The 24831-nt window shown below is 41.5% G+C and overlaps 1 protein-coding gene across 1 annotated transcript in view; it reads right to left on the minus strand.

Moving 5' to 3' along the window:
• Positions 1-24831, minus strand: part of TBXAS1 (thromboxane A synthase 1) — a 254674-nt gene that overhangs the window by 80716 nt on the left and 149127 nt on the right. The window contains 5 exon segments of the mRNA XM_068400625.1: positions 8858-8988; positions 10702-10732; positions 10734-10851; positions 13834-13922; positions 22803-22919. Coding sequence (XP_068256726.1) covers positions 8858-8988; positions 10702-10732; positions 10734-10851; positions 13834-13922; positions 22803-22919 — 486 coding nt within the window.

The following is a 24831-nucleotide window of genomic DNA, read 5'->3' on the forward strand; positions in this document are numbered from 1 at the left end:
ATTAGGTCAGTAAATTTGTGATTTTTTTCTAAATTAAGAATTTAGATGCTACGCTTTAGTTACATATGTCAGAAGAAAGTCTGTTTGTAGAGGGAAAGTACCCAGACTGAACTCCCTCAAAACTCCCAGGCCCAGTCAACAGATCCCTTGCAGATTTAGATCAAGAGTAAGCAAAAAAAAAAAGTTTATGTAAATGAAGATTAGATCTTATATCTCACCTTGGCATTAAAGGCCACCACCCTACTATGCAGAAAATTAATCTCATGATGATTTCATTTTATGGCAAGATTCCCTTTGTTTGCTGATTTGAAAATCCCACACCCTGGATGAAGACCAGATCACACATTAAACAGGAAAAAAGAAGGGCTTTCATTGACCTAAAGTAGGATATTCTGAGAAACTTGGGAGGGACAGACTGCAAGGGTAACATACAGAAGGGATGAGGAACTGTATGAGGGAAAAGTTACAAAAGAAAGGGAATGTGCACAACTTCAGGGTAAGATTTTTTTTCCTTTCAGCCAGAGGGATGAATACAGAGACTGTAACATGAAGGAAAGAAAATGACAGGAAGCGGGAAAAGCCATGTTGGAGAAGATTTACTTTATGCTGAGGGAATCGCAAAGGGAAGCTGTGCTTCCAAGCCTACAGGAAAATGACCCTGAAAGACAGATGTAACACTGCTTAGGTTGGATATTTTGCACAGATGAGAACATGCAACAGAAAGGCCAGATTACTTACTGATCTGGCATGTATCAACAGATATATGACTACATCAGATTCTGCCCCGAGTGCTAGAAAAGACAGCTGGACATGCTTTACTCACTTCCCAGAAAACATACACTTTTTTTTCAGCCCTGGACATAGCAAAGTCTCATTGGGTCTGTGTAACGTCTGTGACTTAACACCCAGGAACATTTCCCCAAAGACACACAGTGGCCCAACAGGTTGCAACGGCCTTGATCCAATTATTTTCTCTGTTCAGAGTATCAGGAGAGATGCTAACTAACTAAGGGATAAACTTTATGTCTAAGGTCATGAAACAGCAGTACTGAGTACTAGGTATAAAAAGTATTAAAGCTTATGCCACATCCTCCTCAAACAGATGGCCTTTTGGAAAGATTTAATCAGACATTGAAATGCATGCTGTGAATACTCATTACTAGCACAGGATCAGGCTGGGACAAGCGGCCAGCACTGACGTTATTGCCTACAGGGAAAGACCACAGGCATAAACAGGATTTTCAAGGTTTGAACTTCTCTCTGGATAACAAGCACAGGGTCCCCTTGCCATCATAAGTGAAGGTAAAGCAAAAAATTCATGATGGGGTGGGCTGGGTCTAGGTGGCAGAGGAGAAGCGAGAGAGCCAGGCCATTATAAGGAACAACCACCTTTTTTTTGGCTTCCTCATCCTCCGTTTTTCACCTGTGCTGGTCAAGCCACCACAAAGCTCAGTGACAAAGACCAGCGTTTGCTGGATCCCACCTTCAAAGCACAATGAGCTCTTGCTCTTCTTATTTTTATGGAGAAATAAAACAGAGCTGTGACCACTCCTTCCTCTTCAGTATCAAGAACAGGGCTGGGGAAAAAAAAAAAAAACAAAAAACAAAACTTCAAGGATTGGGTGGTTTCTTTGAAAAAGACAGGTTTGCTTTTTAATTCTTTCCTCCTCCAGTTTTTCAGAGAAATTTCACTGCAAATATTATTTGAAAGAGTCCTTAAGCTATCTTTTGGCCTGGATTTTAGATAAACAATATTTTAAGTGACTGATTTTCCCATATAAACACAATTTTAAAAAGTCACTAAAGCCCTTGACATTACCAACAACTGAGCATGTGGATTTATTTATTTTTACTCTGGATGAAAAAGCCTTTTTCAACACTAAAAATCCCACTCTTCTCAATTAAAAGATGTTTCTCATATGCCATAGATCAGCAAAGCCAAATGTCCAGCCTCACTTCCCACACCAGCTGGTGAAAACAGGAGGAAAATGCATGCAAACCTTATTGACAGAAAAATTTAAGTCCTTCCTCTCTGTAACTCTGAAGGCATCCTCTTGGCCTAATGACTTCCTGTGGATTAATGCTGCTATAAGAGAGTGTCTGAACCTCCCCTGTTCTTCCCAGAAAGGGGTAAAGAACCCTTTTTTTTGAAGGCCCTCTAAAGGAGCCCTACCACACATCTCTCAGAAAGTGAGGTTAGCTTTTCCTGCATAGATACTCACATTTTCCCAGTACTGTCTGCAAAATCACTTTTGGCAACTCTGGATACCCAAAAACTTCACCAACCTCATCAGTACGAACACCCTGGCCCCTTGATTTTATTTCCATCCTTTGGTACCAGCCTGTGTTCTTGCAAACTGAAGCATGTGAGCCATGCTCCAAGAAGTCAATGAGATTGCTCATGTGCATGACGGCAGTTTGGACCCCAGACTGTAGTTGAAGTGGGACATGTGAAATATGAGATAGGGACACTGCTCCTGTCACCTCCTGAAGAAGAAATGAGGATACACAGCAGTGGTTGAAAAAGACTTAAAGGGAATAGAGGGAGATGAAGGTATTGGAAAAAGTCCCATGTGCCAAAATTATTTTGTTACGGTTGCTACAAGGTTTGCTGGAGTGGGGCAGATAATATATACGTTATACCATCTGCCTGTTCCTTGTCTAGGATCCATGAAGTACTCTGATCCATAACCAAATGAGGCAGTAGAAATGGTGTGATAAGAGCAAAGGGTGAGCAATAGCAAGCAGACCTGGTATGTCCTTGCTGGCAGCAGGTAACCAAACAGACATTTGCTCTCTCTTTCTGACTGCAGTGCTCGTAAAGCGCTGGGCTCCCAGGTGGGCTGGGCTGCAGAACTGGGACAGATGCAGCAGTAATGCAAAACTCTTTCTGCTTCCCCATCAACACGCCTCAGGGAGGTGAGAAAGTCACTGCTCTCCTTACTTATTCTGTCCTTGATCTCTTTTGAGCAGAGAAACTGTAGAACTGCATTTCACGATGAAACACCTCAGCCAGATGCTTCAGCCCAGGCCCAAAACCAAAAGATCACATTTCGTAGGCCTGCAATTCATTGTTGGAGAGATAACAACAGATGGATCAAGAAATTTCAACTGGTGACCAAAAGTAATAGGGATTTCAAGTCGCCTCCATTCGAGGTTTTGAGGCTTTGCTATGTTTAAATGCCACTTAAGAAATCCTGGGGAACTTAAAAAATTCATTACATCTTTAAGAAAAAAAAGAGGATTTTTCTTCAAATGTGGGAAGGAAGGAACACAATTTAAACACAAGCTGTAATGGCTTTGTTTTTTTAAAAGGTGAATAACTAACCGCCTTTTAACATAATGCCACCTTTTTTCCTCTTAGAATCACTGTATGCTGCTGAAGCACATACATACACTAGATTTAATGTTCAAAAGGTTTTAACATATTCTAGAAGAATTATACCCTTCTGCTTAAAACAACAGAGATACAGGTTTGAGATTTGGGTTCAAACCCCACATTTAGCACAAATGCCCTTATATCTTTAAGAACACACATTTACCTTTCTGAAAAGCCCACTTCACATTTCAACCCAACAAAGGCAGTGGATAATGACACGATCAAACCGTAAGAACAGCCCAGCAGAACAGAATCGCTGCATCCCTCCTACAGACTTAGAAAAACAAAAGGATACAGACTGATCCTTTGTTTCACTGACTTGATAAATCAATAAAAAATGGATTATTTACTATTGCCATATAGTGTGTGTCCTTAAATGGACACCACCTTCTTTCAAAGATAAACAAGTTTTGCTTGGTTTGCTACAAAGGCAGGAAAACTGCAACACTATTAGAAGGTGTCTAATCCTCCTGTCTGCTGTTCCTTAGAAAAATATTTACTTTTTAACATCATGTACTGCATTTCCACAGTTCAAACACACACAGAGCTCCTGGAATGTACATAGTATTTAGCAAATTTTAACTAAGTTTCTTGGTAATTGTATAGTTTTCCCTTGACAAGGAGAGGATCAGACTTTTTCAGGAGGATTACCTCTGCTCAACTCATTTCAGGCAGCTCTTGAATAAAATAGTTCATTAGTTCATGAAAAGGAAGAACTCCAGGGAACTGCTGGGGAAGGAAGAGAAAAGAACAGAGTGCTACAGTAATTAGGTTTTCAAATTGTCCCTTATCCTCCAGAATACAGGTACACACACACATGCCCCTCTTCCCCTTAGGTAAAGCATTTAGGGGAGCTCATTGCACGTTTTTCCCTGGGAATCAGTGTTCCAAAGATTGAAGTTGTAACCAGGCCACCATTTCCCAGAAAGATATTAAAAGATACCACTTCCTTAGAGTACATTACTATTGCTACCCAATAGTGAAAGAGCAGCTCTTTCCCCTTTGCAAGCATTTAAAATTCAGTTTCCTGACCTTTTTTAGGCTTCCGTGGCTGATGCTGAAAAACCAAAGGATCTCCACACACCAGGAATCCCTCGTGTTCGCCCGGGTGTGTGGGAAGCTGGGGGCAGCAGAGCCAGTTGACTGTTCTTACCAAGGATCAGGGAAAGGATTGGTAGGAATGAGGATAAGAAGTAGGGAAAACTGGAGGGAGTTGCAATAGTGCACTGACAATTGCTGACCAGAGGAAAACCTCTTTTGATCTAGACCTAGCACAGTAGAGTACAGGGCATCCCAGGGCCATACCAACTCATGGGAGGCCAGATCATCACCAGGACTGACAGCACTGTACAGCTTCTCTGTGGCTTTACACTATGTGGCTCAAGGGCAGTACAGTTCACAGCAGCACAGCCTTCACCTTCTTCTCCTGTTGTTCCTTCTGTCTGCTTTGCACTTACGCCAAAATCATTCAGGTAGTCTGTAGGTCTCCAGACAGATTGACTAAACTGCCAACCAAGATGCCAATGAATATGGCTCTAGTGATATTTCTCTGTGCTTTGTTACCTTCTCGTTTCAAATTGGCTCAAGACCACCAAGAAACAGCTGATCATCATCAGAAACATCATCAGGTCACTATCTGCATGGCATGGATCAGTGACCTTGAATTACTCATTCACAGCAGACATTATAACTGGAAAAATCAGGAGATGCCAGAAGAATGTGTTGCAGCCTCTACGAACTCTCCAATTCTCCTTGTTAAAGGGCGTATATTTTGAAAACTGGATTTTCCCACAGATCTGTTGTGATTTTCCAAAAATAATGTTTTGCATTACAAATGAAATCTGGCCTTTCATCTGCTGAGGGGGCTTAGTTTCAACCCACAGTTTTAGAAAGGAGTCTCAGTTTTGAGCACCATTAAAGACTGCTTTGTCTATATATCATAATTAAAACAGACTGGTAGGTTAAGAACTGAGCTATAACATGATAGAAAAACAACTCTTACATGAATAATGATTTGCATATCAGATTATTAAATGAAAATCTATCAAACTATCATTTACTGAAGTAAACAAACAGTCTATCTGCCCTGTTTCTGGAAATATTTTGCCTAAGGGAAAAATTTAAACCTGGGCAGATAATCAGGATAAGGTATTTGAACACTTAAATCCTGCTGGAGTCTTCAAAGTGGGTGTTAAGTGGTGCATTAAATTTGTGCTGTTTCTTCTGAGCAGGGTGAATTTGCTGTTCTGTAAATAGTGGCAAAAGCATTTTACAACAATTTGAATCCATGGATAAATGTAATATATTAAAATTTCTGAAGTACAACCACTAAATGTTTTTGTACATAGGCCAAATGAGTGGAATATCCAAGACTGAAATTATTTGACTGACCAAAGAAAGATAATATATAATTAAAATGACATCTGCAGCACTAACTGATGGGAAGAGAGAAAGTGACATCACAGATCTCATATAAACTGCAAGCATATTATTAGATCTAAACCCGGCTATAAAATTACTATCTGCCCATGGGATTATCTTTAGGCACTCAGAACCATTGTTTCATTTACTGATAGAACAGGGATGATAACAGGCTGACTTTGCTTGTCACATTGTTTTTTGGCCTTCCTTTATTCTTTGTTCACATTAGCTGCCGATGAGAGAAGGCAAGCTTCAGCTGAATCACTTTCACAGAGCTTTTCATTATTTTACAGTTTGTTCCAAAGGTTTGTGGTTTTTTTCCTTTATTTTTTCCCCTCAAAGAAAAAAAAAACAAAAGCATTTTTAATGGTGATAAAATCAATGAGGAGTAAAAGATGCACACAATGTAACATCTAGGAATGTGGCAACCTGACGAATACCCATTGGCCTAATGCAGCACAGGGAGACGGTAAGACTTTGCTTATAGCTCCCATTGTTAGCACAAAGAACCACTAGCTACTGGTTATATCCTGGCTTCATTAAAATTCAGTGCCAAAACTCTGACTGGCTTCAGTGGGTACATTTCATCATTCGAGACCTAGGATACAGGACATAATTCTCCTTCATATACAGGGCTATCTGGGACACCTAATCTCTACAGATTACATTTCTGCATTAAATTGGACACAGCTACATTTTGATCTGTTTCACATACCATTTTCATCTTCCTGGCAAATTATTAAGTTGCCTATACTTGTAACAAGACTTATGTGCCACCAACCTAAAATAGTCAAAATTCTAAGAGCGTGTAAGGAGACAGAAACTTTCCGGTTGCTTTTGAAAGCTGTGCTAACGATCCTGAACCACAAAGGGGACTTAATGCGCTTTCGGAAATCTGGTCCTAAGTGTCTAACTCCTAGTGTTTGAAATAGTTCCCATATTCCAATTTTGCAAACTAGGCAAAAGTCCAGGAGCAGGGCGGGACCACAGCCAGTCATGGACTTGTGCATATACTGTTAAGGCAAACATGGACCTTGTACTCTCCTCCACACTGCCCTTTTACTGGGCAGCTACTGCCATGTGTTACCTCTTACAGCACCTCCCAACAACCCTTCCAATATAACCTTAAAACTCTGCTCCATCAACCACTGAAACGTGCAAACAGGCTGCATATGCAGAGTATGCTGCCTCCTGCTCTTGTCACTACAATCTTGCTTTTCTTTGTGTTTACTCCTAACCATACCCACCTGCTGTCCCTTATTTTAGTCTGCAGTTTGAGGGAGTGACCACCTCTAGTATAGTGAAGGATTTAGCCCATGATCAATGCCTTCATTGCTACTGCTGCAGAAATACATTGCATTTTATTAATAGTAATTAATACATTAACTACTTTTAATCCACATTAGATTGTTTCATTGTCCCTTTTGTCTTTTTATAATTGATACAGAGAACAGACTTTTCGTGCAGACTCCTTCAGCATAAATCTTTGATTCAAAACTCTCCATACATACAGCCACACCAGTATGCCATTAAAAGCTCACAGTGGATCTATGCACTAGAAGTGAGGTGTCTGCAAGTGACTTAGACACATCATCCCTGTTAGAAAATATTCCTCCAGCACTCAGCCTGGGCCAGGAACTATGTTTATGAGTCATGAACTGTTTGTGGCTGGTCAGTGGTGCTTACAACCTTTTGGATGTAAAGAACGATGGAGACAAAGACCTAAAGGCTAGTGGGGGCAAAGATTCATAAAAGTAGGCTAGAGGAAACATAAGAAGCATGTGGTGAAAAAGTGCAACAAATACAGAAGCAAGACTTCACTGCAGAAAAAGTCAAAGAAAAAGAGCAGAACACTCAACACAGCAAAGATCAGCAATATCTTTGAAAATCAATTTGATTTTTAAATATGTCCTGGATGTAACGTAGCGCAAACTAAAATCCATTTTTTCCTGAAAGGTGACAGCTGTGGGGCTAAGCTGTGAGAAAAAGTTGGGAGGATCCACTCTCACCTGTGTTGTTAGCCCATCAGAATTGCTCTTCAACTCAAAGTGGTGAGAAATGTCTCTTATATTTCAATATTATCAGCTTCTTAATGTGTATGTTGCAGTGTATTTCATGTCAATTGATACGCAAAACTTGTCTCAGTTCCCTTTAAAATGGAATTCTCATTGATGTTCTTTGTTTCTCGCTACACATCCATAATTAAGTGGTTAACTTATTTTTAGGGATATTATGTGCAGTCTGCAGTAAAGAATGGTCCAAAAGGACAAGTTGAACTGAAGAACTTCTGTATCACAGAACTGAAGCACATGCCTATGTTCCAAATGCTTTGTATATCAAAAATACAGAGACTTTCATAAAAATGCATGTGTCTTCAGATGCTTCATAAAACAACAGTGGTTAAAACAAAACAAAAAAACCAGAACTGCCTTATGTCCAGACAAAAGAGAAATACGTGGGTAACAAACAATTTGTTAATAATGCATATCGATTAGTTTGTATACTTCAGGTAGAATTAATTACCTTTCTCTTTAGCTATCTCAGTATCAAGTGTCTGCTCTTAACCAGACATTCAGGGCTTTTTTTTTCATTTTCAAAAGCAGTAGGAACTGTCACAGGACTATATAAAACCTGCCTCAGCTCGTAGGTAATGACTGGTTTGAAATGCCCAGTGGGGGTTCCCCTTTCTCTGGTCGTTAAGGAAAAGTAGCATAGACAAAACACCTGACTTTAAGATAAGAAAAAATTCTACAGGGTGAATCCTTCCTTCTCGGTCTGGAAATTAGGTTGGAAAGTCATCCCAGATGTAACATTTTCTGCATCCGTATTTGAACAGAAAAACTAAGAGAAGTAGTTTTTCTTGTGATGTGTTAACAATTCTGCATCAACACCAAGCCTGGTTGATGGTACATAAAGCTAAAAATGAATAAAATCTTCACTAAATTGCTTTGAATGTTCAAACAGACTGAGTTTGCTTTTTCAACTGAGGCTTATGCCACTTCCACTTTTCCTCAAAACATTTGCTTATCCATATATTTATCACAGAAATGGCCTTACCTCAGCTGCATCTTGCTGGTCTCTGAAGACAATTGCATTTTTTATGGTTTGGATAAAAAATCCATTCAGTTCCTTTTGTTTCTTGTTTGGCAAAATCCGGAGCAATGGGATCATTATGAATGGGAAAGAAACTGTAAGAGATTTTAAAGAAGAAAACACAGAATCAGACTGTAAAAACATATAATATCTCCCTCCTTTCATTAATATTATAAAACTCATCAAGTGGGATGTGTTACTTTTGTGAAACCTGTTTTTTTCCTCTTTCTTTCTCCCTCTCCCTCTTTTTCTTCCACCCCCATAGGCTGGTAAAGGATTTCCTTTTAGAAATTCCATATTGGCTGGGACTCCCCTGCCAGCCTTCCAAGCTTGCTTCCATAACGCTTCAGGATTTCTGTTCAGCTTCTTGATGCCACAGAGTCTCCACAACAAAGGGGAGAATTATTTTCCCTGCCTACTCAAACAATTACATACAGAGGGTGGGGGATCTTGAACTAGCCTAGCAGCTTATGGCACTGATCCATGAAATTGTGTAGTAGTCATTCTCATTTACAGTTCACCAACATTAGGATATTGGTTTGCTATTTTATTTTGCTTCTCTAAATAGGCCACAGACTCTGGAAGCAGGATGTTATCACAGGGATGGTCTCCAGTCCATGGCCTTCATAGTCAGGAACTAGAAACCTGAGTGAAGTCTTGCATCCTAATAAACCCCTCGTTAACTTATGAGCAGTTTAAGACTAACAAATCAGTCATCAGAAAACCCCTGTGCTGCCAACAAGGCAACACAGTGTGGAAATTCAGAGCACATAATGTACTAGCAGAAAGAGATTGACCAAGGAATCTAACCCTAAACCCTACTGAAACTTTCTTTAATGAAGGACATGATCTTAGATATATAGGAGCACATTTCTGTCCCTTCAGAATGAGTCCAAATCCCACTTTGCATCTGGTTAAACTATTAACCCCAGGACCATTTTGGATACACACTCCAGAAGTAAGACAGTCATGTGCTGCTAGTACGGTGCAATCTGTAATGCCGCAGGATCAGATGGGCACAGGAAACTTTGCCACTGTGCCACCTGACACTAGTATGAGCAGGTCTAGATAGCAAGGTGGTAAAACCTCAACAACCTTGATTATGCTGTGGCTTCCTCAGCTACAATTCTTGCTGCCCTTGCATTAACAATGCCACCAACACTGTGAAGCCTTAGCTTTCATGCCCTAGAACTAAATGGCTTTATACCCCATTCTTGCATTCCCTAACTATTCACCTGAAAATAAATGCATTCTCTTAATGACAGCCCTGCGCTGGCACTTACCATCTTTATCCTTTAATAGCCATCACCAGGCTGCTGCTGTTATTCAAATAAGAATTTGAGGGAGAACTTATACTATCTGATTATGCTCTCCACCTCTTTTCTTTAGTGGGTTATTCACCCACTGTTGTTTATGGGTGGTAATTTCAATCTCTACCAACCAAACCAAGTGCACAAAACGTCACTCTCGGGCTCCAAAGGGCAGTTACTCTGTTTTTAAGGCAGAAGTGTATTAAAAGAGATACCATAGAAACTACAGGTCCCAGAAAACTTGCATTCAGATCAAGCTGGAGCGTTGCCTTCCCAGGCTCTCAGTTTCTGAAGGAAGTTGCATTAAAGATGACAAGAGCTGTAGAGCATATGGTGGAAATCTCAAGGGCATACTTGGCCTGTAGGTTGCATTCTGAACACCTCTGAAATAAAGTCTGCTATACACCCTTCCTGTTCCTACTTCAGCATGTTTTTTCAATTTGAGAGTGACTTTTAGAAAATTACCATAAGAAGTAGACAAAGGTAGACTATACTCACGGATTAGAATGAGGAGAGGCTTAAACAAAAGACAGTTCAAAGAATGTTCTGCAATTCTTAACAAAGGGGTGTTCGGGATTCTTCTGAGAATCCACCTCAGTACCAAAAGCTACGCTACCCACGACATCCAAGGTAAAGCAGTTGTAACACCTGCATTGAGTTGAAGAATGATAAATCATTAGCTACAAATTACATATCCATTAATATCTTGCTTCTACAAACGTCACATAGCATTAATTTTTGCCTCTGACTTTCTTTTTGCTTTTAGATTTGAGCTTTACCAACAAGAGATATTTCCATCATTCTGACAAATGCTCATGCTTAATAACAATCACCTTCTCTCCATCTACAAAGTGAACATATTTTCATGTAGCTCAATAATTCCACAAAAATTTTAAAAAAATAAACAATTTCATTTATTACCTAGAAATCAAATGCAACAGCTCAGAGATTCATAAGCATTTTCTTAGTATTCATCCTAATAAAAGAGATCATTCCTTTCTCATTTTAAACTGCAGAAACCACATCTACTACCAGTTCAGTCTAAACTCTCAGTGACAAGAGGTGCTTAAGTAAAATTTCCTGTTGAGGATTTCCTTTGTCTTCTTGATAGCTCCTTAGTAATGTAAAATCATAGTCCAAACCAAGAGGAACTGACACTATGTGAAATCTGTATTCTGCAGAGGAGCAGCAAATGCTTTGAGAACTACAAATGATCTGTGGACCATGATCTAGAAACTTCAGAACTTACTGAATCTCTCCCCACATATCTGACCATCTCTCCAGTTGTCTCATCATCTTTATTTCTACTGGGCATTAGCAGCTACATTTAGTTTTGAGATAAATGGGCTGAGAATGTAAAATATCCTTGAAATTTGATTCTTCTGATCTGTGGTCAAGTCTTCAATGACTGTTTTTTTATGTTTCCTTACAAAAAGCTAATATCAAATTCTCTGGTGTTTTATCCTGAGTGAGCATGTATTAAGAGAAGGACAGGCTCAGGCCCAGTATATCCTGTATATATGTTGTGAAGCAGCATTTCTAAAGTATGATCTTTGGGCACTGTCATTCTGATGACACCAAAGCAGATTTGAAAGATGATAACAATAGAATCACAGAATCACAGAATGGTTGGTGTTGGAAGGGGCCTCTGAAGATCATCTAATCCATCCCTCTGCTAAAGCAGGTTCACCTAGAGCACATTGCACAGGGTCACGTTCAGGTGGGTTTTGAATATCTCCAGAGAAGGAGACTCCACAACCTCCCTGGGCAGCTTGTTCCAGTGCTCTGTCACTTTCAAAGTAAAGAAGTTTTTCCTGATATTCAGATGGAACTTCCCATGTTTCAGTTTGTGCCCATTGCCCCTTGCCCTGTCGCTGGGCACCACTGAGAAGATTCTGGCCCCATCCTCTCGACACCCACCCTTAAGGTATTTGTAAGTACTGATAAGATCCCCTCTTAGTCTACTTTTCTCCACGCTAAACAGACCCAGCTCTCTCAGCCTTTCCTCAGAAGAGAGATGGTCCAGTCCTCTAATCAATCATCTTTGTAGCCCTTCGCTGGACTCTGTCCAGTAGTTCCTTATCTTTCTTGAACTGGGGAGCCCAGAACTGGACAGGCTTTTGAACTGGGATGCCCAGCACTCCAAAACTAAGTCACTTCTTTGGGTTTTCAACTATTACACACAAACCTCCCACTATTAGAAGCTGAAATTGTAAAAGATGGGGCACTGCAATAAAACAATAATTTCAGAAGCACTTGATCATCTACCTCTCCAAGGTACTGAAAAAGCTTAAAAACTAAAATTTGAGTTGTTGGCAAAACACAAAATGGCTAAAGACAACTAATGTACAAGATGACAGGAGGTTTCAGATAGGGTATTTGCATCCAAAAAATAACTCCCAAGGCAATTCTGGGAAACTGCAGTGCAATGAGAATCATATTTATATATGTCAAACCTGCTGAAATGGTAGTATGATAAAACAACTGGAAGATCATATTCTGAGATGGTCAACATCATTCATTTATATTTTCAAAAGGTCTTTTCCAAAGTGCCTCTTGAGAGGTGAAACCCTTTCATGGATCAATAGCTAAAAGACCAGGCAAAGAAAAGGACAAATGGAAAAAAGGGAAAAGCCTGGAAGGACTCAAAAGGTCAATTTTCATCAGAGCACTAGGCTAAGTGCAATGTATCTCAAGGTTTCATAGCATCTCTTCAGATGTTTAATAAAGAGCTGTCTGTGCACACACATACACTCTCGTATGTACTCGAAAAGAGATGGATGAATTGTGGCTAAATATCTATTTCTTAAGATGAAACAAAATTATTTGCACTGCTCCAGTTTGGGGGAAATCATGAAGAACTTCAGAAGGTACTGACCAAACTAGCAATTTAAGTATATGCAAAACAGTGCTTATTAGAAAGAATGCATTTGAACTACTCATATGCCGTACAGGGTCCTAGAAGAAATGCATCTGCTCAGAGAAGGGGCTAGACAGTGTTGTGAACAGTTCAGTGGAGACTTCTGATGAAAGAGCAACAAAAAAGATAACAGGATATTAAATGCATAACAAATGGGAGAAAGCACAGTATGGAAAATATTAAAGTGTCATTTTGTAAATCAGTGATGCATTCTCATCTGGAATACCGGTCCCATCATTTCACAAAAGGCTAGCCATGCCATTAGAGGGAGTTAGAAGGAATGTGGTAAGAATGATTAAGTGCTCAAAAAAACCTCATATAAAAAAAGCAAGAGGGTGATGTACTAGAGGGACTTGATACTAGATCAATTCCTATATTTATACAGTATTGGCAGATTGTAGAGAGGACACTGGACAGGGAATGATGCAGCTTTCTTTTCTTCTTCCAGCTGTTAAAACTTCATTAAACAACAGCTAGAAATACATTAGATGCTTTTCCAAAATTACTTTTCAAGTATGCAATGGCTTCCCCCAGGAAGAAAAGGCATCTATCAGACACATCCTCTGTTGAACTATGATCTCCACTTATAAAAGGAAGAGAAGAAAAAAAAAACTTCTTTTATACAGTAAGTGCCTATTTAGAATAACTGCTGCTATTGACTTTTTTTTTTTTAAAAAATCTGCTACTAATTTCTAGCATGTTGAACATACCTCTGGATATCAAAAGCTTTGCCAGAATCCGCATAGACTTTCAAGTTACACAGCAGGACCTCACAGGCCTGGTTTATTAGCGGTGTCATCTAGAAAAGAATACATTGTATTGTGAAAAACATTAAAATGTTTTTTTAAAAAAATCAATTATTCTAAATTAGTTTTATCCAATAGACGGGATGGAGTTCTCAGGATCCTCTGCAGGTGTGGTCAGGCACTTTTGCACAGGTAAGATGAAACACTGGAACTATCTGCTAAAAATAAACCTACACATTACAGGGATGCCCTTCTCCAGCTCTGTGCCTAAACACAAGAGGCCCTGTCGCTTACCTGACCTTTGGTTCTTGCCCACCTGTGGCTATATGCACAGAGAGCTATCAAGCAAAGACAACCCCCTCTCTTTTTAATCATTCCCTGTTCCAACTGATTATTTATCATGATCCATATTTACGGTACATTACATTTAGGCTACATATGCTCCAGAGCAGAAGGAATAATATTTTCCATAGTCCAAGTCCTGTAAAGATATTAACATCAGAGGCCTAGCATTTCCATCCTGCTGTCCCTCAGTTTGAAGGATTTAACATGTACATTAGAAAAGTACCATGTATACCACTACAAATTGCTGAGGGCAAACTGCTATTGCCACCTGAGGAAAGGGTTTTCTGGAGTGGCGATGCCATTAAAAGGACATTCACGTGAATTTATTCACAGAATCACAGAATCACAGAATGTTAGGGATTGGAAGGGACCTCGAAAGATCATCTAGTCCAATCCCCCTGCCGGAGCAGGATTACCTAGATCATATCACACAGGAACGCGTCCAGGCGGGTTTTGAATGTCTCCAGAGAAGGAGACTCCACAACCTCTCTGGGCAGCCTGTTCCAGTGTTCGGTCACCCTCACCGTAAAGAAGTTTTTCCTCATATTTATGTGGAACCTCCTGTGTTCCAGCTTGCACCCATTGCCCCTTGTCCTGTCAAGGGATGTCACTGAGAAGAGCCTGGCTCCATCCTCATGACACTTGCCCTTTACATATTTATAAACATTAATGAGGTCACCCCTCAGTCTCCTCTTCTCTAAGCTAAAGAGACCCAGCTCCCTCAGCCTCTCCTCATAAGGGAGATGTTCCACTCCCTTAATCATCTTCGTGGCTCTGCGCTGGACTCTCTCTAGCAGTTCCCTGTCCTTCTTGAACTGACGTGCCCAGAACTGGACACAATACTCCAGATGCGGCCTCACCAGGGCAGAGTAGAGGGGGGGAGGAGAACCTCTCTCGACCTGCTGACCACACCCCTTCTAATACAGCCCAGGATGCCATTGGCCTTCTTGGCCACAAGGGCACATTGCTGGCTCATGGTCATCCTGTTGTCCACTAGGACCCCCAGGTCCCTTTCCCCTACGCTGCTCTCCAACAGGTCTGCCCCCAACTTGTACTGGTACGTGGGGTTGTTTTTGCCCAGATGCAGGACTCTACACTTGCCCTTGTTATATTTCATTAAATTTCTCCCCGCCCAACTCTCCAGCCTGTCCAGGTCCCTCTGAATGGCTGCGCAGCCTTCCGTTGTGTCAGCCACTCCTCCCAGTTTTGTGTCATCAGCGAACTTGCTGACAGTGCACTCTATTCCCTCATCCAAGTCATTAATGAATATATTGAATAGTACTGGTCCCAGTACCGACCCTTGAGGGACTCCACTAGACACAGACCTCCAACTGGATTCAGCTAATGGTTCTTTCCAGTCACTGACACCATAGTCAGGTTGGCTGTAGCTAAGAGTGCAATAGTCTCCTCTTTAGCGCTTCATGGAAAACATGACATAGGCAACCATCAAGACCTCATTAAAGTCCCTCTCTCTTTCTCTTTAACTTTTTACATATGAGGTGTAGCAGCAATGCACTGACCCTAAAGTGACCCTAAAGGCATTATATGCTGTGGCTCTTTCTCCATATAGACTGCCAAGAGATCCTTATAACCTACAATTTAATACCACAGTCTTGCCTCAACAATTATGCCAAACATCAGCAGACATACACACAGAAACCTGCCTTTCCTTCCTGAACAACCTCCTTCAGGGTACGAATGTCAACAAACATGAGAACATACTTGTCCTACTCCTCTGACATTCTTGTTACCAAAAAAAACTTACTGCAGCCTCTGAGCACACTCCGAGAGCTATGCAGCCTGCCCAGCCAAGTCCATTTTGCTTGGTGCTTCTACCTCTGTGAAACTGGCATAACACTTTGTGCACAGGCACACTGCCATCCTAACACATGGGCAAGACTATGCGCAGTGAAAAGGCCAATGCAGGAGCATCCAACATGTTTTCCAAAGGCAGAAGTCTGACTCAAGAATGTGTCTAGCTGCTCTCGAGGTCCCATACCTATATGGGATGGAGCAGGTTGTCGCTACTTCAGTTCAAATCCAGATTGATTTTGGCTTTGCCACAGTCTCACAAGACAATTCTGAAGCCAGATTAGTATTTGGTAAAAGTAGCTGTTATGTGTTTGGGAGGTGCACACCACGTTATGTGGCAGATTTTTTCCCCTTTTGGCTTTCTAAAGAAGGTCCTCTGCAGAGAGCTGCGTCTCAAATGGTTCAACAAAATTAACACATTTCTGTTCAACAGATTGAACCAGGGTGAAATGCTTTATAATCTCTGGGTCCAGCCCCTCCAATGAACTGAACCAGTCAAGGAGAACAAAATTAAAATCCATATTTTAACAGGTATGATGTTTCCTAAACAGATGGTGATCATTTCAGATTTTCCTTTTATTGACTTATTTTCCCTTTTATTCTTCATCACATCACCAGACCTGCAACCACCCAGCTGGTTGCTGTTGCTTTCCAACAGCTGACAGAGATGGCAGGGGCACATATGCCCAGCCAGGGCATCTCAGAGCACCTCTGCACTTTTCACATTACACCAGCCTTTCAAAATACCATTGCAATTCGCTTCTAGCCATAAGATATTTTTATTAGTAAATGTAACCAGGAAAATGGGGGGGGAGATGAGGGGCACATGGATTTGATTTATTGTTAGCATGATAGGACAGAGTCATATCAATGAGACAATTATTTGCATATGAAAGCTATGAGGGATAACTACTCAGGAATCCTGTGTTTGGGTTTGGGTTTTTATTCCCCTGAGGGACATAAATTAGTCCAAGATTGCTAACTACAAACACCACAGACTGAAACATTATCAAGTCCCTTAACACTTTAAACTCTTTGTTCGAGTGTCAGGAAAAACAAAGTAGTGTTGGGAGAGGTGAACTGTATCAAACTTTCAAAACCCACACAGAAACAGACATGTTGATCTGCACTGCCCTGGGTATCACTAACTTCCTGTACATTCTCATTTGCCAGTCAGAACATAAAAGCTGCATAACCTGCCCGAGATTCAGCTCCTGGTAGGTAAACAAACCCCAGCTGCTCTGTGTTCAGATTGGCTGAGAGTAACAGGATGAAGAAAAATCTAAACAATATGGTCCCTGTAAATATTTGATCTGCCAGTTATCTAATAGCAAGAGTAGCCCAGAGTCCAAATTTCTTTCTTTCTGCCAAAGAAGAGCACTTGGGGTTAGGGTTTTCATGATGCCAGGGGCTCTGCTGTATAAATCCTGCCAATATGCTATTTGGCACATAACAACAATTAGTTTCTGATTCTGTGTATGCACAGTGTATGGGGATGTTTGCACTGTTCAAAGGCATCAGAGTCACGTTCCTTTAGTTAGATGTGGTCCTCAGTATTCATTATTATTATTCCCCTTATTATTAGCATCCAAACTATAAAGTAGAAGGCTGGATCATATTCACTATAGACAGACACACTGGAGACTTTACTGTTCACATACAGTACGCAGAAGTTGTGTTGGGCCTCTTGTCCCACAAATGGGATGAGATACTAGGGAAGGAAAAAGGATGCATCCCTAACATAAAATTGTTTCTGTACCAGATTTCAAGTCCCTGACTAAAACTAGGAAAAGAGTGGAGCGTCAGGAAGGTGTTTGTGAGAGGATTTGTTTCCATCACCTCACAGTGAGGCCCTGCTATTCATGGGCACAACTTACCAAGGTGAGCAACTCAACCAGACACTGACTTGTGGCTCAAGGATATGCACATTTCACATATCAGCTTTTACGTTAGTGATTTGCTTTATCTCAGGTGAGCACACTTGCTTTGCTGAGTAACAATAGCAATTTCCAGAGACCCTTCCAAAATGCCTCTGACCAATGTGTATAAGCAGAGTAAGAGCAAATCAAGGAAACCTCAACAGTTGGACTGTCAGATCTTATGTCCTAGTGGGACCTGGAAGATCTACATGCCTGAGAGTGACACTAGAGGATTTTCCTGCACTGTTCTGCTATGTTATCGTAAGTTCTGCTTTGTGTCTCCCTTTGTTTGAAAGAAAATGCTTCAACACAAACTCCACTTCACAGGTTATTTAGGACAATGCTACATTATACTGTGCTCTCTTGTTTAATTTTTGTGTTCTGTTTTATTTTAATGGTTGGTTAATGGAGGAGAGGATTCCCGGCATACTGATAGGAGATGACAAGACCACTGCAGCACCATCAGAATAAATAAAAATCAATAGGTTTTCTGCTGGTTTTGGCTGTAAAAGAGACCAAAGCTATTTATCAAGTCTGACAAGGGGTCCAGAACTGCAGGATCATCACAGACACCACAGCAAAAAGAACAACAAAATAAGAAATACTAAATAGGGAATCAAGTTCGGTACAGCAAGATCACTAACATATCAGCTTGTTTCAACACATAACAGCTGAGGAAAGCATGACAGGAACACCGGGAAATGCATCTTTTACTTAAGGGCCTCCAGGTATTTTACTTCACCAGTTCCTCATTAATTACATCTTGGATCAACTTTCAGAGGTCTATGTTATTCTCATTTAACAGATGAAAATCATTTCATGCACAGAGAATTTAAGTAGCTTCTGCCAGATCACCCACAGGCAGTCAATGGCAGAGCTGGAAGTGAAATTTCTTGGGTCTCCTGTCTCCTCTCTCTCATTTCTCATTCTTAGTGTTCCCATAGCAATGGCACTATGAGGTCCATTCAGGGGTCTCACTAGAAAAAGCTTATTATCAAATCTGCTACCAACTCCAGTGGCATCTCCTGTGGGATGCTACCAAATCTTACTGCAGGATCAAGCTTAGAAGTCTATTGATTTATGCTATGCTCACCACTACAGTATTTGAATTTAATATTATCTGGAGCCAAGCGTTCCTTCAGTTGGAGTGGACTGCTTTACTAATCTTTACATACTCTTTAGAAAAGGAAAATTAAAAAGGGAGAACACACAGTGTGTAGAAATCCGTAAAAGCAACAGTGAAACAGTGCATGGCTGTTAGGAAAACAACTCTCTGTGTACACACAGCAATCGCTACACTGGCCACCCAACAGCTTTATAACCTCTAGTTTCAGTTAATTGCTTGTAACTTTGCAAACTTCAAAATTTCTGGGATCAACTTTTCCTCATGTGGTGACTGGCTGTTGGAGATTTTTGCCAACTAAGGGGAAATTCCTCAAGCTTAGTGAACTTTTCATTGCCACTACACTGCTTCTGTGGAGAGACAAGGGCAAAGTATGCCTCTCCCTGGCCACAGCAGCTAGATGTCTCTGTGGGGTCAAACCTTAGCAACATACATTAGCTCTCTTTTGGCTTTTGTCCTCCAGCAGCTAGGCCAAAGAGCAGATGACCAGCTTCTTGTTAGTGCTTAAGCTGTCCTTTAGCCTAGTAGCAGATTCTTGTGTTTCTGAAATGGGGAACCTACACTCAGGAACCTACACTCAACTCTCAGGCCCTCTGTGCATCTTTTATCTGAAGTGATTGCTATGGGGAGCACAAGGAGTTGTTAACATTTATTGCTCTGTAACAAGCTAATAGCTCCCAGTTCTCTCAGAGCATCCAGACAGACAAGTCTATGTTTGGAGTGTCCCCAGGGGCTGCGGTGTTCAAGGGGAACCACTCTCCAAAGCTACTCAGGAGGTTTGCAGTCTCTCCAGTATCACTGGGGGGTTTGCATAGGGGAATGAAGGCAAAGCAGTCATCCAGAGTGAACAGAGAAGAAGACTTTGGTGTGGGGTTTTGTCAGAGCTCAGATCTCTGTGGCAAAGGAATCAATATCTTAGGAGAAGAAATGAGGAATGTGTTTAGCAGTATTTATAAATACGTATAAAAAAACATAGCCAGGTTCTTATGCAATAAACTAATACCAAAACTAGCTTATTTGTAATTCCTTTGAGATAGAGAGGAAGAGTTTATTATAAACAGGATGTCTTCTACATAACTCTGAATACTCTGTATTATGGCCAATACTAGAACATGGTATTTTTATTTCCATGCTGCTGTAGAGGTCCTGAGAGAGTACTAAATAAGGGAGAGTTAAAAAGTGAGATCATAATTAATGAGCATTGATTTCCGTTGAGAAGTGTTGGTATGGCTTCTAAATTAAGCAACAGCAGGAGAAGCACATGGGTGAGGACTTAAGTTGCATTCAGTTCAAATCCCAGGACCGTTCATATATTTGGGTAGAAAATGAAATACAAAGCTGAGGAGTGCATCCATTCCCCAGGTGGCCAAGAACGCCAACAGCATCCTGGCTTGTATCAGAAACAGTGCAGCCAGTAGGACTAGGGAAGTGATCATCCCTCTGTACTAGGCACTGGTGAGGCCGCATCTCGAATACTGTGTTCAGTTTTGGGCCCCTCACTACAAGAAGGACACTGAGGTGCTGGAGCGAGTCCAAAGAAGGGCAACGAAGCTGGTGAAGAGTATGGAGAACAAGCCTTATGAGGAGCAGCTGAGGGAACTGCGGTTGTTTAGCCTGGAGAAAAGGAGGCTCAGGGCAGACATTATCACTGTCTACAAGTACCTGAAAGGAGGTTGTAGTGAGTCAGGTGTTAATCTCTTCTCCCAGGTAACAAGTGATATGACAAGAGGAAGTGGCCTCAAGTTGCGCCAGGGGAGGTTTAGATTGGATATCAGGAAACATTTCTTCACGGAAAGGGTTACCAAGCGTTGGAACAGGCTGCCCAGGGAAGTGGTGGAATCACCATCCCTGGAGGTACTTAAAAGACGAGTATATGTGGTGCTTAGGGACATGGTTTAGTGGTGGATTTGGCAGCGTTAGGTTAACGATTGGACTCGATGATCTTAAAGGTCCTTTCCAACCAAAACAATTCTATGATTCTACTCTATGATTCAAAAGAGGTTCTTAATCTCACATGGACTTACTGCAAGCATCAATCTGTATAGGGATGGACGGTCTTCTGGTGAAGACATGGGACAGAGCAACAAAGTTGGGCCTTTCAGAGAGACCTTCCCCACTCCTCGTTTTCCCACTTTCTGTAGACTGGGAGGAGAAAGTGACTATTTCCAGGTCACTCTTAGCCCACGCACAATTGCACCCCTTCCACAGTGTTTGGAAGAGGCAGCACAGGGAAAGCTGATTATCAGGCTAAAAATAAAGATCTCAATTTTTGCATGTGAGATGTCCACCAGGCACTAGCCAGCCCTCCATTTTACCTCCTACCACTAATCCTGCATTGCAGCTCCACCAACAAGCAGTGCAAAGTGAGCACTGTGACTTCTCCTCCCACCTCGGTTTAATCGGTCAAAACTTGCAAACCCGTGCCTGCCCAGCCCCAAAGCACGACACCCAGGGCCTCCGCCTGCTCACCCTCACTGCTCTCCCCCGTCAAGTTTGCCCAGCTGGTGCCGGCAGAGGTTGCTCTCCACAAATTGAGGGGAGCGCGGCTTTATCTTTTGTTAGACCGCCAGCAAAGATCCGATGACCTGCAGTAAGGCAGATTAGTTTCCGCTAGGAAAATGCAAAACTCTTCCCACCATGCCACGAGCAACTAATCGCTTGCATATTTAAACATCCTTGCCTCACTAAAATTTCGTGATGGAGCCGGTGACAGAGCAAATGTCGGGGTGCATAACCAATGGCATTGTCAGTCGTGATTAATCAGCATCTCTGCCAGGCTGGCGGCCAATTAGAATTTACCATAATAAGGAGGTGACAGCCGGCGTTGCTAAGCGACCGCTGTCTATAGAGCTGGGAGAGCCAGACACATTTAGATGTTACTGTGGATTTCGACAGCGGCATGTCAAAACAACACAAGCGTCTGCCCAGTGGAAAATTTTACAACCCAGGACCGGGCACCGGAGTGAGGCATGGTTCCCTTTCAGAATAAAATACATAAAGAAAGAGGTGGTTTTTTGTTGTTGGGTTCCCCCCCCCACACACCTTGAAAGAAGACTTTAAGCAGTCAATCATTTATCTATGTTTAATTAAGAGTTATCGTGCCACTGGAATAGGACTTTGTTACCGGGTAATGGGTTCCCATGGCTAAGTAAATGCTGAGACATTTATAGGAAATTAGCAGCAGGTCAGCCTGGAGACATTTATTTGCAGTCAGAGGTATTTATCTGGCAACGACATTCTGTTCCAGTGACTTATTTTATTATATGAAAGGATTAAAGAATAAAAGGAGGAGGGGGGGAAGTAGATGGAGAAATGAAAATAGACTGACAGCAGTGGCCATGTTAACATGAGAGCTGCTGACTCTGCAAATCACAAAAAGCTATGTTCCAACTGGGAGCAATAACCTTTCCCGTACTTTAGCTTACTCCTAACAAGGCAGGAAGGAGGAAGGTGTAAGGCTCCTTTTTGAGTTTGCTACACTTCTATGGACAAACTAGTTTATATAAGGACAGAGGATCATGTTCTCAGAAGAGCTGTTCTGATTTTCACCAATCTATGACCTGGACCACGCTGTATGTATGCTCAACTGCATGTGCTCTTCAGGTCTAAATAAACTGGCACAAAGTAGCAGTTTTTGACCTGTTCTCAACATAGAGCTGTATAAAGTAAATGCTTGCATGAAAGAAAACAATTATGCCTTCTAAATTAGGAAAGTAACACAGCCTACACCTTACCTCTTTCAGTTTGGTATCACTGAAGGCTGGGGTCAGGAGGCTCCGGACGTACTTCCATCTGTCATCACGAAGACAAAGGATGCTGTCAAGCATTGGCTTGGAAATCAAGTTCGGCTTCTAAGTCGAAAGAAAACATGATTCAGTTTTAACACAAATGCAACTAGAGCTACTCAAGACTCTGGAACTTGGAAAGATTGGCCATGAATAGTGTTGCACTGCTGTCCCACAGTGACAGAGGTTCGAATCAGTTCCAAACACCAAGCTAAACATGGAAGAGGCTAGAGAAAATTTCTCTTTTATTGCACGTATTTCCTCTTGGACTTGCAAAAAAGCCCCAGGCCAGTCCAGTAACTTCTTGCTCAGACTGTTCTGGTTCTGCTTTTCCTGGTGTTCTCCTGCAATTGCCAGTTCTTCTTTGCTGAACCCTGGCTTCTTTCCTCCCTTTCTAAGGTGACTAGCAAGAGGACCTGTCAACACTCCTTCTCCATGTGACATGAGTGCCAACGTACCATTCGTGGGTGTCAGTGGGGGACACAATTTCTTGTGACAGCTGGTATGTCAGACTGTTACATGCATTTTAAAAGTCTTCCGAAAATACATTGATTAGAAAGCAAGTCCCAGTCCTTACTCTAAGAAGTTGTGGCCTGGGACACTTACAGCTTCAGCAGTTAGTGAAACAGTAGTTCAAAGCACTGCCCCATGAAGTTCTGTACCAAGATGACTGCTATGGATTTGCTAAATTTTAATCCCCTCCCCCCACCAAATAAGAAATTTCTATCCAGAAAATAGTGATATTCACTAAGGAGTGAAAGGATAAAAAACATGAAATAGGAAGTATGTCAGAAAACAACACAATTATGCCTGAAGAGGCATCAGGAGACGTCCAGTCCCATAGCAGAATCTGCTACAATTTATGTTATTGCCAGAGGATGTTTCCTAATTGTTCTTGAAGGCCTTCAAAAACAGAGATTCAGTAACATCGTCACACAGAGTCTGCCACTGCTGGACTACTTTTACCATGGTAGCATGATCTCTCTTGCTGAAACTTAGTCTTTAGTCTTTGTGCTAACACAGGCATAGAAAACAGGTTATTCTCTCCCTCTTGGCAGCAGCCCATATATACAGAAGGCTATAATAACCGCTACTCATATTGCTGCCATCTACCCCAAATAACACCAATTAGCTGGGACCATTTGTTCAGTCTTGTTGATGTCCCTCTGCACAGTCTTGTTGATTTACATCTTTCTCAAGGTATAGTCCCTGTGACTTGACATGGTACTTCAGCCAAGGAGGGATTTTTTTCATATGTTCTGCAGGCTATATTCCTCTCTATTCACCCCAAAATACTACATACCACAGCATGACAATGTTGACTCATGTACTGGCTTGTGGTTCCCTACAACTCTCAGACTTTTTTCTGAGTAATTACTCCCTAGGAAGTTATTCCCCAGCCTTTATCATTAAAGTTGGTTACTCCTAAGAGACATATATAAAACATGTCCTTGTTGAACTGTGACCATTCTTTTTACGATTAGTTCTCCAACTGATCAAGACCACTTTGAATCGTAGCCCTTTCTTTCATAGCGTCTTTCATCATTAACAGCTCAGTGCCTTCTATATAAATTGTTATCGCACTCAGTGCCATCATCTAACCCATTAACAAAAGTACAGAATAGCACTTGCAAAGGAGCCATCCCTGGGATACTCCCAGCTCATGCTTCCCATCCAACAGTAGACTGTTCCCAAACACCTTCCAAGTCATTTTCAACCAGTAATTCAGGTATTGTACAGTAATGTCCTCCAGACAAACCATCCTAAAATTTGTGGTTGGGGGTGGAAGGTGTACACTTCTATAGATATCAGGCTGTACAGAGACACTCATTTGCACATGTGAGATCTTCTAGCACCCAGGCCCCTGCCTACCTACCCAGGCTAGCAGTGCCAGTCAAGTCCCCCCGTGTTATCAGTAGCAGCAGTATCAACTTTACTGGGAAAGACCCAAATAAACCAAAGACACTCTGGTCTTCCC

This window comes from Nyctibius grandis, chromosome 5, assembly GCF_013368605.1.
Source record: "Nyctibius grandis isolate bNycGra1 chromosome 5, bNycGra1.pri, whole genome shotgun sequence".
NCBI lineage: Eukaryota > Metazoa > Chordata > Aves > Nyctibiiformes > Nyctibiidae > Nyctibius > Nyctibius grandis.